General features: G+C 55.0%; 1 protein-coding gene across 1 annotated transcript; it reads left to right on the forward strand.

Moving 5' to 3' along the window:
• Positions 1–344: 344 nt before the first annotated feature.
• Positions 345–11802, forward strand: AGTRAP (angiotensin II receptor associated protein). Its single transcript, XM_063106149.1, has 5 exons — positions 345–452; positions 6934–6968; positions 8649–8754; positions 9598–9772; positions 11087–11802. The coding sequence occupies exons 1-5, from the start codon at positions 426–428 to the stop codon at positions 11200–11202; spliced, it is 459 nt and encodes a 152-aa protein (XP_062962219.1). The 5' UTR covers positions 345–425; the 3' UTR covers positions 11203–11802.
• The last annotated feature ends 2114 nt before the right edge of the window (positions 11803–13916 follow it).

Consider the following 13916-nt stretch of genomic DNA (forward strand, 5'->3'; position numbering starts at 1 on the left):
AAGGAGGGAGGCGTGGACGGTGCCCTCAGGGATGAGACACCAGCTGTTGTCACATCAGCAGACTGCACCTGGACGGTCCCCCAAGTTCTCCTGGCTCCGGGTGGTCCCATCAGCCCGCCCTCTGGGCTATGAGCTAGGCAAGATACCGCGTCCTGTGCGACAGAAATCCCGCCAGCTGCCCCCCACGTGCTGTCCGGGCAGTGGCGGGAGCCCGGATCCTGGAGAAAGGCGCGAGCGGCCCGACGCCGTATCCTAGCAACCGGGCGGCGGTCACGTGACCGCCCGAGCTGCCTCACGTGACCCAGAGCCGCGCTGGGGTTGGAGCCGCCGCGGCGGGCGGGGCGGGTCCGGGCAAGTTTGTTGCCGGAGTTCGGAGCCCAGGAGCCCCTGCGGCCGTCGCGCCGGTGCCCTCCGCCTGGGTCGGGATGGAGCTGCCCGTCGTGAACCTGAAGGTGGCGACGGGCGGGGCGGGGCGGGGCGGGGCTCCTCTGCGGGAGGGAGCTGGGCGTTTGCTTTTTTAAGGAAGGGGGGAGGACCAAGAGTTGGGGGAAAGAGGGGTGGTCGGGAGCGAAGGGACGTGCAGACCTCAGGTGAGAAGGACGTGGACAGGTAGGCGACAGCAGCCAGAGGGACTCAGGCCAAGCCAGCAGGGGAGACCCAGAGGGGCGACTGAGGGCGGCAGGAGAGGGGAAGGGCCGCCCCTTCCCGAAGTCACCCTCCCGCTGGCAGCGCCGGGTCCCAGGCACTGCTGTGGCCTCCACGGCCGGAACTGCCCCGGAGGAGGAGGAAGGCGCGGGAGGGGCCCACCGAGAGCCGAGGGGGCTTGCAGGCGGGACAGCTCCCCTCCGCGGAGAGGGGCACTGGACCTCTCTCCCCCCGGAGTCCCGGTGCCGTCCCAGGAGGCTCCTTTGTTTGCCAAACCAGTTTAAGAAAATCAAATGTTCCCGAACAATGTGTTTTCCAAAGTCTAGAAATCCAGCGCCCATATTTCATTGTTAAGAATCACGAAGTTCAGTAGAAGTTACTTAAAAGCAGAAAACCCTAACTCTGTGCGCTTGGGAAACACTGCGGGGCTTCCTGGGGTGTCTTCATTTCCTGAGCCTGTGCCCTCAGCAGGGTGCCGAGCCGCTGTCCTTTCTCTCTCCGCCCACCCCCGGCCGCCCGTCCTGGCTCCCGGCTGCAACACGGGCTGGGGACTTTAGCTTTGGGTAGGAAGGTGTGAACCTTGGACCAAACCGGCCATTTTGGGTCTTGATGCAGTCTCCCTTGAGACTGTATCCAGAAAGGCCTTTTTACTCGTGAGTGACAAAGCATTTATCACCCCTTTGGTGCCTGGGACTAAAGGAAACTGAGAAATAGATGGTTACAAAACAACGCATCATCCATGTTTGGATTACTACCATGGTCTGTGCTATGACTTGCCAGGGGCAGGTTTCCCGTCTTAATCATACTTGCTTTGGCAAACCTTCCTGAAGCTTCCAGTCTACACCTGGGGGAGAGATGGCTGGGGCAAAGGAATGGGCTTGGGTGGAATGTTTAGCTGGGAAGAAATGTACACCAGGGCAACCGAGGTTTGTTGGTATCAGTACACGCCCTGTTCCAGGCAATATGGCATTAAGGCCAATTGCCTTTTCTCCCATTAGCGATTTGCCTAAAACAATTGCTAAGAGAGGATCATGTGAGGGACAGAGCTTCAGAAATTGGGAGGGAAGAGCTCTCATTTATGAAGCATCTGTAGTGTGCCAGGTTATTTATTTAATCACCACAAATAAGTGCTGGTCCTGAGGGGCTGGGGTTGCCAGGTAACGTACAGGACATCCAGTTGAATTTGGATTTCAGATCAACAATGAACAATTTTTTAGTATGAGTATGTCTCAGGCAATATTTGGGACATAAACAAATTGTTGATGAGCTGGAATTTAAAATTATAACTGAGTGTTCTCTGTTTTTGTTTGCTAAATCTGGCCACCCCATGGAGGGCAGCTGTTGACACTGAAGTGGGATGTTCTGAGGTCAGAGCCCCTCAGGAACTGGGGAGCTGCACTCTGTGGCCTGTGCCTCTTCCTGCTCCATCATTTCATACATTTCTTGGGCATTGGCTAGGTGCCTGCTTGTGCCTAGGTCAGCCAGAGTGGGCAATGGTGCCAGATGAGAAGAAACAGCTGCCCCAGGCCCTTTGCACAAAGGACAGTCCCTAATGGAGCCCCATTCATGTCTCTCTTGAAGCAAGTCCTGAGCTGGAGGAATGACATTGTGAAAAGCTAAGAAAGGACTAGACCTGGGTTTATAAGGTCTCATGAGAAGAGACCCTTGGGAGGAAGATCCAGTGGTCCAGGAGGTAGTGTAGCATTAGGGCTAAAAACTGAGGAAGCCAACTTCCTCATGGTAGTAAGGAGACTGCTGTGCATCGAAGGCCAACTCCCTGGCAGGCGCTGTGTTGAGGGTTTCACACCCCTCTCTACCTGCTCGTACTGCTAGATCCACACACCACCACCCCGAAAGAGGTATTATGTCCCTGCTTTACAGAAGAGCAAACAGCAGTTCTGAGAGGTTGGGTGACTTGCCCAAGGTCACACAGCTTGTAAGTCATGGAGCCAGCATCAGATCCACATGTTTGACTCCAGTACCCACGCAGTTCAGCACTGCATGACCCTGCCTCCTCTCCATGGCAACCCCGGGGGATCTCACTATCTCACATAACAGGACTGGTAGGAGTACATTCAGCATATTCATCTGTATCTTAAACTTAGGTCTGCCCACGGCCCACCTCCCACGGGTTCTCTGTGGCAAAGGGTTTAAGTTTGGTCTCCAAAGCCCCTTGGTTTCCCCCTAGCCTTCCCTTCCCCAAGTTAAATTTCCTATTTCCATTCGCTCTTCCAGATCCTGACAGTGTAGCACAGTGGATAGAGCACAGGCATTGGGATCAGACAGATGCGCATTCAAGGCTAGGTCTTGCTGCTTATGAGCTGTGGGACCTTGAGCAGGTCTCTTAACCTCTCTGAATATCAGTTTCCTCACTGTAATAAGAGGATAAAAATAGGCTCTACCTTCTGTGGTGATAGGAGGATCCAGTGGTTCAGGAGGTAGTACAGCGTTAGGATTAAAAACTCGGGCCACATAGACCAATTCAGAGATTTGCATCTGGGCCCTGTTGTTTATAAGCTTTATGATTTGGGCCAGTTTGCTTACTCTCTCAAAGCCTCAGTTCTACCCTGTACAGTTACATGGACAATGTGAGTCAAGTGTTCAGTGCAGTGTAGACTCATAGCAGACAGGCCCTCATCAGTAGCAGGAGTTGCTGCCATCATTGACATTGTTACAGGATGCCTGTCCCACACATGTGCATATGGTTTTTAAATGCCTGTCTGGCTGGTGGTGGAGGCACCCCCCTGGGACAGATGAGTACTGCCAGGACATGTATTGCCTCCATTTCACAGAGAAGGAGCCTGAGGCCTTGGCTCCTGGACCAGTACCCAGGCCTCCTATTCCCAACCCCGTGTCCTGCAACCCCCTGCTGCCTTGGTCCATTGGCCTCTGTCTGGGAAAGAGCTGGGCAGCCTCCCCTGGGCCGAGCACTGTAGTGAGAGTCCAGAGGCTCGGGTCCTTCTTTCCTCCTGCCCAGCCAGGAAAGGTCCTGCTGCCCAGGCACGCTCTCAGGTTGCTCCCCTGCTCCCAGCTCCACTTTCTCTCAGGCAGTACCAACTGAGGGTCCTCTTTGTCACCTGGGTTACTGGAAACCTCCCCCAGAGCCTGCAGACAGCTATTTTGTGCGGACAGTGAGTCACTGGCCCCTCCTTTCTGGGGCTGCCAGGAAGGGCAGGGAAAGTTTGGCTCAGTTTCTCCCTGGAGCTTTCCTGGACCTTAGGCCTTTCTGAGTCTGTAGGGGGTGGGGGGTGTGCATGCTTTTCTGTTACAGAAATGGGGAAACTGAGATAGCAGAAACTTAGTCTTCTATGGGCTTCTTTCCAGGAGCTTCAGAAAAGTGATCATGGTGCTAACTTTCTTAAATATTTATAAAACAAAAGTGTCACCTGGAGGCTATTGTATGTCTTTGGAGGATCTACAGTATTTCCAGTTTATACTATTTTCTTCCCTAACAGAGAAGGAGGTTTGGACCTCAGCCAGGTTCTCACTCCATATTACAGTCCCTTCCAGCTCTAGGAAGAATCTTTATCTCACAGTTTATACAGAGTAATTTACCCATACGGGACCCTGGGCATCAGCTGCCCCCTGTGTCTCAGCCTTTCATCTCACCTGCCATTCTCTTCAGAATAAGCCAGGACTCTGCAGGGCTGGGAAACACCCACTGATTCAGTCCCTGTTGTGCGCACAGTCTCGATGTAGGAGCCAGAGCACTCGGAAATGCAGATTGCTTCTGAGGTGGAAGTCAGCGGCGGGAAGGGCTGGGTGTTGGTTATCAGGAGGAACGTGGTGATGTGAGCTGCGTCCCCACGCCTCCTTCCTCGGCGCCTTCTCTTCATCTAAAAGCTGGACACCAGGACCACTGTGGCGGGCCATGTGGTGTGGCCTTCGGCAAGTCCCTTTCCTTTTGTGGTCCTGGGTTTCCTGTCAGATAGAGGAGACAGTGGTTAGCTTTTAAGATACACATCAGAGTCCTCCCCCATACCTGCCCGCCAGGCCCAGCCCTGGCCACTCTCCAGCTTCCTCTCCCACCCTCCACTCCAGCCACACTGGCTTCTTCTCAGTTTTCAGAATGTTCCATGTTCCTTTCTGCTCCAAATGCTCCTCTGTCCTCCTGGCCTCCATTAACCCCCTGCTCACCACCTTCAACTTGGCTTAAATATCACTTCCTCAGAGGAGCCTCCCCGACCACCCCACCCTCCCCTGCTGAGCATTGAGATTCCTTTTTCTTTGCTGTAACTTTCCTTCGGTGGGAGGCAGGTGTCTCATTGGCTCCCACCTTCCTAAGGCTGATTAACGAGTGTCTCTGGCCAGGTGTCGGTCCTGGCAGGGCTGCTCCACATCACACACCTTTGAATCCCCAGGATGCAAAACAGGCACCATTTGATCGCTTTTCTTAAGCCCCTGGGAAAAGAAACCCAGAAGACTAAGCCTCGTCTGCCTCAGTTTCCCCATCTTTGTAATCGTGAGAGGCCTAATGGCCAGACAACACATTTGAATCCTGGCTCTGCCGCTGGCCAGCTATGTGACCTTGGGCAAGCTCTCAACCTCAGTTTTCTCAGCTGTAAAATGGGGATAACAGTACTTCAGAGAATTGTAAGGGTGAAGTGCCCTCATCCACAGAAAGCACTGAGTTTGGTGCCCAGCACATAGGAAGTGCTCAGTAGTAAGTGAAGATGATGATGGTCCAAAGATTCCTCTAGAGCTAACCTTCTGTAGTACACAGACTGTTCTGAACCGGGACCCCTGTAAAGCTGGGCGTGTTGGTCCTTACAGAATTATTTGCCTGGTCTTCGGTAGCTGGAAGAGGAGTTTCTTTGGGGCCGTGGAGCCCGGCCGCTTGTGGTTCACTCCGGCACTGGGCCCCGGAGGTGAAGGCGAAGTACCTGGCCGTCCACTCTGAATTCTGTCTGCCCCGTGTGGGTGGGACATCTGCATTTCTCACAAGCCCAGGTGGGTCCTCTCAGCTGAAGGACATGCCTCCGTGTAAAGGTTAGGAGCACTGGTTTTGGAGTCAGATTCGAAATCTAATTCTAGTTTTGCTGCTCGATGTCTATGGAATCTTGATCAACTTCATTTACCCGAGCCTGAGTTCTCATCTGGAAAAATGGAAATAATAATGGTCTGTGTTCCAGAGGCTGTTGTGCGGCCCGCATAAGGCCACGTGAGGTGTTTGGCACCACTCCTGGCACATAGTAGGTGTGTAATAAAGAGTAACTCTTTCCGTCCTCCATCAGAGTTCTTGATTGCAGATGGTGATGTCTCCCTCAGTCCTTTCACCCAGGCCGGGACCTGGGCCTTTTACTGCAAGCCCTTGCTTGTGTCTGCCCTTGCTCCCTGGGCCCAGCATCCACCCCTGCCCAGGCTCTTGGCATCTGTCCCTCCTGCCTGATCCCTTGATCCCCATTGGCCATCGGGCCCCATTGAAGCATTTCACTTGGGGCTCCTGGCCTCCTGAAGTCTCAGTGCCACCCCCACTGTGGCCTTTCCCACACCCTCCACCCGCTCAGGGCCCCGGGTCCTGGCTCCATGCCTTTGCTTGGTCATCCTTGATCATCCTGTGCATGCAGCTCAGGTGCTCCCTCCCTGAGACAGCCACCCTACCCTCCCTTAGCACCTGCTCCTTCCTCCTCTGCTTGCTTTCAGTCAGGGCCTTTTTGATTTCCAGGAGTAAAGACCAGTTCCGGTAAAGGAGGCTGTTATTTTAAGGACACAGAGGGCAATAGAAAGGATGGAATACTGCAGAAATCCAGAATGCCAGAGGACTTTTCCCTTAACATACGTCATACTATGATGACTTTCTGCAGATCTCCAGTAGCTTCCCTCATTGCATTTAGCACGGAATCCACGCACCTTCCGAGGCGCTTAGGCCCACCCCCATCTCCTGCCACTCTCCCCTTGCTTCTCCTCTGCCCCTCACCACACGCCAACTCAAGGGTCCCAAGAAACTGCCCTCGTTTGAGGGCCCCCGACATTGAGTCCTCTTCTGATTCCAGAGCAGATTCCCTCCGTTCTCCAAAGGAGCCTCTGGCCCTTGGAAGCAGGAAGGGGTGTGGGTGTCAGCTGTCCCATGGAAGGGTGAGGGCTGAAGTGGCAGTCCCTCCGGCCTGGCCTGTGTTCTTCCATCTCCACCCTGGGCCACTGCTGTTGCCAGCATTCCTTTTCAACAGATGTTGATGAAGCCCTTGTAGGTGCGAGGCAGGGGCCTCCTATGTTCCCAGGCTCCAAAAGCTTTCCTGCCCCTGTGGTGGTCACATTCACAGACCTGCCTCCCCCCCTGTTGTGCCACAGGTGATTCTCCTGGTTCACTGGCTGCTGACAACCTGGTAAGTGGCTCTGTGGGTTTCCGGCTGCGTCCACGTGTCTCCTGGCTGTGTCATGTCTCCCTGGGTCTGTGTCTGCGTGTCTCCCAGGGTCTCAGGGTCTGTCCATGTGTCTACTGGGGTCTGCGTCGGACTGGTCATGTCCCAGTTCTGCCATATTTCAGCTGGATCACTGGGCAGGTGACCTCTCAGGACCTCGGTTTCCATGTGTACCTGGGGGTAAGGACCGCACACCCTGCAGGAGCCTCAAGGGTACAATGTGGCAGTGCTTATCAGACACTGTCCGGGGCTGCCACCAGCCGGGGCTCCAGGATGGCAGGCTTCATTGTCATTGCTACCGTCTCTTTTATCTGTTGGGCTTCCGGGAACATTTCTCTGCCAAATCAAGAGTAGAGACCATTGAGTTCATGTGTGCATTTTGCACACTTTGAAGTGTGGTGTGCATACAAACAGCTGTGGGTAATGTGAACAATGACAATCATGGTTCATGACCTTGGGGAGCAGAGTCAAGATGTAGATATTTCAGTCGCACTCCCTAAGATTCTCAGTTGGTGAATCTAGGCTGGGGCCCAGGCACCTGCTTTCTTAAAACCAAAATACTGAGATGATTTATTCAAACACAGATTGAGCCTAACTGCACTCTATACTTAACTGCTTTGCACACGTTTTCTGCGTGTCAAACTTTGGTGAACTTCATTCAGATTTATGAAGCGTGCTGCTGTATGCCAGGGCAGTTGAGGCCCAGTAGATACAGTGGTAAATAAGGTAGACAAAGTCCCTGTCCTCCTGAATTTTCTATGCAGTAGAGCAGGGGGGGCAGGAGCAGGGCCTCTCAAGCTAGACCCACCTCAAGCAGCTGTGTGACCTTAAGCAAGTTACTTAACCTCTCTGGGCCTGAGTTTTTTAAATCTGTAAAGTGAGGATAACAATAGTGCCTCCCTCCTAGTGATGTTGACACAAATACACATAAACGAGTTAATTTAAAGCACTTAGAACCATGCCAGATACTAGCAAATGCTCTGTGAGTGTTAACTAGGATTTTCATTGGATTGACAAGCAAACATATAAGTAAACAATGTTGGTTAGTAGCAATACCCTAAGAAATAAAATAGGGTGGGTATTGTGTTAGGAAAGTGAGGGGATGGCACTTAACAGTAGACAGTGAGGGGAGGGGTTTCGGAGTGACATTTGAGCTGACAATGACAGAGGAGCCACGTGTTGAGGGTGGAGGGAGCAGTACAAGGCAGCAGCTTGGAGTTAAGTAAGTATGGGCTGTGTTGGGGTCCCACAGGACCCTTTGGACTGTGGTGAAGAGTCTGTATTTTATTCCAAGTGGGACAGGAAACTGTTGGAGGATTTTTAGCAGAGGATTGCATCATCTGATTTTCATTACTTGTTGCTATTTAGAGGCTAGACTATAAGGGGCAGGAGTGGCTGTCAGGAGCCCAGTGTGGGGAGGCTAGGGCAGTAATCCTGGCAGGAGAGGGTGGTGGCTTGGACCTGGAGGGACGTGGCCAGATTCAGGATCTGGGTGGGAGGCAAAGCCATTGGGATTTGCAGACATTTCTGATGAGAGGCGGTGGCTTCGCCGACTGTGGCCTATTCTTAAAGGAGGCCTTAAATCCCTGGGGTAGGGGCACCCGTGGCACAGTGGCTGCCTGACTGAGGTGCCTCTTCCCACAGGGGCTGCATTGTGTTCTCCGGCCCCTATGCGTGGGCCAACTTCAGCATCCTGGCCTTGGGCGTGTGGGCCGTGGCTCAGCGGGACTCCGTGGATGCCATAAGCATGGTGAGCTGGGGGACAGGCTGGGGCAGGCGTTGTGGTGCAGGGACTGGCTTCAGGGTGAGCCATGGTCCAGCTCTGCTTCTCATCTGTATCAATCTTCTCTCTTCCTTGTGCCCCATTTCGATTTCCTAAAGCCTTGTAAATAAGACTCCCAGCCTATGTGTGTCCTCACCAGCCTGATTGCTTGCTTGGCTTAGAGAACCCCAAGTCTGCTGTTGTCTTCCCCAAGAACGGCATGGGGTGGGGTCCCACCAGTGCCCTACATTGACCACTCCCCAAGGACAAAGGAGCCTCTGCCCTATAACTTGCCTCTGGGGCTCTCTTTTAAGGGGAAGGGATGTGGCTGGGGTACCTGGCCAAGAGGGAATGCCACTACTTCGTGAAGCCAGAGTTGACACAGCCCACAGGGGGAGCTTCCAGCACCCACGAAGCCCCAGAAGACAGTGAGCATTCCAGCAGCCGAGGCTGGAGCTGCTCAGGATGACTGAGAAGAGATTTTCTTTGCAGTAGAAACGGATTGGATAAACTCCAAGGGACCTTCCATCTTGGAGATTCTGGAACCAAGTCTTATGCCCCTTTGTGGCCTCAGGGGTGACAGGAGATGGGTGGGAGGTGGGGGCCCCGGCGTCCCTGCTGCTAGTCCTGTGGTCTCCAGCCAGGCGATGCATCCACAAGGTCCTGCCTGCTTGCTTGATCTGTCTGTTTTACAGTGATCTCTAAGGACACAGCAGGGCACAAACGAGCTTCCAGTCTGCTATATATGGTGGGCATGATGGGAGCGTCAGTGTTCTCATAAACTGTGGCAACAGGTGGTCACCTGAGGCCTGCGCCCGGTGTCTTTTGCAGTTTCTGGTCGGCTTGCTGGCCACCATCTTCCTGGACATCATCCACATCAGCATCTTCTACCCACGGGCCAACCTCTCGGACACGAAGCGCTTCAGCGCTGGCATGGCCATCCTCAGCCTGCTGCTCAAGCCCTTCTCCTGCTGCCTCGTCTACCCCATGTACCAGGAGCGCGGGGGTGAGCTCCTATTCCATGCTGGCGAGGCCACCGCTTCTGGCCAGCTCCTCAGCTTCCTCTAGCTCTCTCTTGCCTAACCCACAGTCCTAGAGAGCTGCCTTGCCTGTGGGACAAGGGCTCAGGGTGCAGGCAAGGGTGGTACTCCATACCAGGCAGGAAGGTGCACAAGCTCCTGGCCTCTGCTGCACGAGCCCTGTGGTCCCCTGGCTCTTCTGGTCTGTTGTGACCTTTCCCTGCTGTCAGGCTGCAGCAGAGTTTGTGGCAGGGCTAGGCCCTGAGCCCAGAGCCCAGGTGCAGCTGGGGGTGTAATTCAGTTCCCAGAGGCAGCCTGGGCAGTCTCCGGCCTGCAGACACCTGAAGGGGCAGCTTCTCTTCCTCCTCCTGTCCCTGGAGCCCTGCTTTCCTGCAATGTGGGGTCTTCCCTCACCTGTGGCAGAGACAGTGCTGGGCAGCCCAGGGAGAGGCCTGGCTGATGCTGATGAGCCCTTGTCTCCAGCCTGCCCACACTCCCCTTTCTAAACTGTGGCTTCCTTGTGGCGGCCAAGCCACTCACCTGCTCTCTCTGACACGTGTCCTCATTTCCATTCTCTCTCTCAGAAGTGGGGAGGGGTGGGGTGTGGTCCTCTACCTTCCACTCCTGAGGAGAAAGGCCTGGGGTGCTGCTGGGACCAGGGCAGCACCCCCCCCCCCCCCCCCCCCCCCCCCCCCCCCCCCCCGACCAATCCCAGTGTTGCCCGCCCTTGCCCAGGGCAAGGGGAGCCAGGAGTGTTCTTCCATTAGACACATGAGGAAGCTGAGGCCCACAGCCCTTGAGACTTGTTCAGGATCCCAGGACACGTGCAGAGTGGGGGATGGGAGTGAGGTGTGCAGGGCGCTTGGAATCCCACTGCCCTGCCCTGCACCCTGGCCCCAGCTCGCCGCTCAGTCATGGTGCCTAGGAGGGGAGCTGCAGAGGAAGCACCGTGGCCTAGAGGCTGGGAGCGCTGGCTTTGGGTCGTGCTTGCCTGGGCTGAGTCCCAGCATTATCAGCTTCGAGCTGTGTAAGCTCAAGCACATCAGTTCCTCTGTCTCCCACCCTCAGTTTCCTCATCTGCAAAGTGGGGACAATAAAAATACCTGCTCCATAGGGATATGGGGGGATTGAATGAATGATACAGGGCTTGGTGCCTGGGACTGCTGCCGCTATCACTGTCCTTGGCATTGGGATTCCCAGCTCTGGCATTGGGGATTGGGGTGGGTCTTGGTTTGGACTCTCTAGAACGTCTTGAGTTCTCACCCTTCGTTTTTTTTCTCTCCATGTCCCCTGCCCTCCAGGCTTCCTTGGACCTTCTCAGGAACGTAGTGCCTACCAGACGATTGACTCACCAGAAGTGCCTGCAGACCCCTTCGGAGGTCCGGAGGGCAGAGGTCAAGGTGCCCAAGAGTACTGAAGCCAGCCCTACTGCGCCCAGCCCCACCTGGGCTGCATCGCCGTCTGAGTGCCTGGAGGTCATTCCAGCGATGCTCCTGACCTCCCTTGCATGGACCTAAGGTGGAGTGTGTCCTCCCATACCCCATCTCAGGGGTTGCTTGAATCAAATGCCCCGAGAGGCCAAGAGCCCCCGTGGACCCCAGCCCCACACTCACACCTGTCCCAACCCCCCCAAGGCCTCCCGTCCCTTCAAGGCACCCCACTAATCCCCAGGCTGGAACTGAGGTCTCCTTTACCTCCCACCCCCTAGCTGCACTGTGCAGGCCCTGGGCTGAGTCCTGCCTAAGCGTGGCAGGGTCAGGCCTCTAAGGGACGGTGAAGTCCCCTCGGGTCTCCCCCCAGCTTGGCAAGCCCTTCTGCAGAAGCTCTGAGAGCTTCGATCACATTCAGCCCCAGGAGCAGTCAGCATGGGAGTGAGGTCCCCAGGCTTCTCACTGCCTGGTCATTTCGTGCCTGGGGAACATGGGGCTGCAGGCAGGAGGTGTCTGCAGCACTCACGACCCACCCAGCCTCCAGCTGCCTTTCTCAGAGCCATGGCATTAAAGTTTGGGGAATTCTGTAGCCAGGCTGTGTCTTGAGCCATGTTTATTCTCCTTTGAATCCCCAGGTGGAGCCTGGGCTGAGCTGCGCCATCTGTTGTGGCAGGAGGAAGCTGGGGCTCATGTACCAGCTGGGCTGGGCTGGGCCCAGCTGAGGCCACAAGAGAGGAGGGCATTGGTTAGTGTGGCACATGGGCATCCATTTCTCTGAATCAGAGGAACTGGGTATTGGTTTGATTCTGCTGTGCCACTTACTAGCTGTGTGCCTTCAGTGTCTTCTAGAAAAGGCTACTTAATGCCTGCTCAGAGGGCGATGATGCTAATGCAGTGTAAAGTACCTGGCCCAGGAGGGCTTCCTAAATGACAGCAGCTGTTAGCAGTGGAGTTACTCCTTGAGCCCATGATGATGGTGGGTCAGGAGGTGAAGGTGACCTCTTCCTCTCTTCTGGTCACAGAGCTAACTCGGGCTGACATATGTCCAGACACTTGTCTCCTAGGTCCCTGGGCCAGGGTCCACCCCACTGCGACTAGTCTGGCCATTCACCATGTGTTCTCCCTCCTGGGCCCCAGGTGCTCGGGCTTTCCCAGGCCATCATCCTTTGTCCCTGGTACCCAGAGGTCAAGGCCTGGTGTATAGCGCCCTCTGTTCTCCTGTATCCATGTGTCAATCAAAGGAGGCTGAGTGCCTGCCAGCGGCCGGGCAGGGGCAGGGGACTGGGGTGGTGCAAGCAGATGTTAGGAGTCTTCCCATCAGCAGGACTGCAGACAGAGGCAAGGACAAGTGAGGGAGGCTGCTCTGGAGAAGTGACTCGTGCTCTGGGGCAGAGGGGTGCTGAGTGGCTGCAGTTGTGAAAAACTGGAAACAGCCTCGCTGTCAGAAAAAGACAAGCCGTGGTTCATTCGTTGTATGGAACACTATCCAGCAGTTACAGTGAATAAACCAGACCTTTTTGTAGCAACGTTGCCCCCCCCACCCCCTGCCACCAATGTGAACTGAACAGATCGCAGAGTGGTATTAGTGTGAATTTAAAAACCTCACGGCAATGGCATATATTGTCCTTGGGTGTATATGCAGTGAAATAGAGAAGTGTGGACTAGACAGATGTAGGTCAAGTTCATGATTGTGGAGTCCTTGGGCAGAGGAGAGTGCAGTCTGAGGGAAATGAGACTAAACCTCAAGTCCATTCTCCTGTTTGTGCCACTTCCTGGCACGAGGAAGGCTTGCACGTGCTCATGCGTCTGTGTCATGCACACGTCGGGTTTCCAGAGCGAGTGAAAAAGCCAGGGAGGGGCTTGGCACAGGTGGTGGTGGGCAGGTAGCAGAGCTTGTGCCAAGCAGACGGGATAGTGGATCAGAGACCTCGGTTCCTCATCCTCCCAGACCTCCTAGTTGGACCAGCTCTTTGGGGAGGGGGTAGAGGAAGGCGCCTGTCTCAGGCGGGGTTCCCTAGAAGCAAGCCCTGAGATAAAAGCAAGCTAGCTAGCCTTTCTCAGTCACTGGCCACGGGCTGCTCTTGGAGTGGGGGTGGCTTAAACTCCAGCCCCCTGGCCATAAAGGCAAAGTGGCTCCAGCAGGTCCAGGGCCAACCTGTAAGGAGGGGCGTAGGAGAGGGCCATCAGAGGTACACAGTGAGGGACACCAGTGTGGCTGTCCCCGTCACACAGCAGATCCCATGAGGGAGAGCTAACATTTATTCAACAAGCGGCCGGGAGCCTACTGTGAACTAGGCAGTGTTCCAGATGCCAGGGATACCAGAGAGGGGAAAATCCTCTCCCAGGCGATTCCATTTAGTATGAGATGTTCTAGGCATGGGGACAGCTGACAAGAAGGCCTCAGGCATCGGGGGAGAGTATGGTCAGGAGGCCAGTGTGGCTGGAGCTGAGGAAGGGAGGGGAGAGAAGGAAAAGATGACATCAGGAAGGTAGCAGGGACAGTAGGTCATTTTGAGGACTCTGGCTTTCACTGAGATGGGAGCCCCCAGAAGGCAGAGTTGGGCATGGTCTGACTTTACATTCTGAAAGGACCACTTTGGGGGCTTGGACCTGGTGGTGGAGCTGGTGACAAGTAGTCAACTCTTGGACACCTTTCTGAAGGCAGAGCAGCAGGATTTGCTGATGGGCTGGATGCAGCGGG

Source organism: Cynocephalus volans, chromosome 8 (assembly GCF_027409185.1).
Source record: "Cynocephalus volans isolate mCynVol1 chromosome 8, mCynVol1.pri, whole genome shotgun sequence".
In the NCBI taxonomy this organism is placed as follows: domain Eukaryota; kingdom Metazoa; phylum Chordata; class Mammalia; order Dermoptera; family Cynocephalidae; genus Cynocephalus; species Cynocephalus volans.

What these genes read in the sequence shown, in the direction of transcription:
- AGTRAP (XM_063106149.1), top strand. Translation starts at nt 426, where the DNA reads ATGGAGCTGCCCGTCGTGAACCTGAAG. An exon ending in TGCCCGTCGTGAACCTGAAG is followed by an intron (nt 453 to 6,933) that starts GTGGCGACGGGC and finishes GTTGTGCCACAG; the next exon opens with GTGATTCTCCTGGTTCACTG. An exon ending in CACTGGCTGCTGACAACCTG is followed by an intron (nt 6,969 to 8,648) that starts GTAAGTGGCTCT and finishes CTCTTCCCACAG; the next exon opens with GGGCTGCATTGTGTTCTCCG.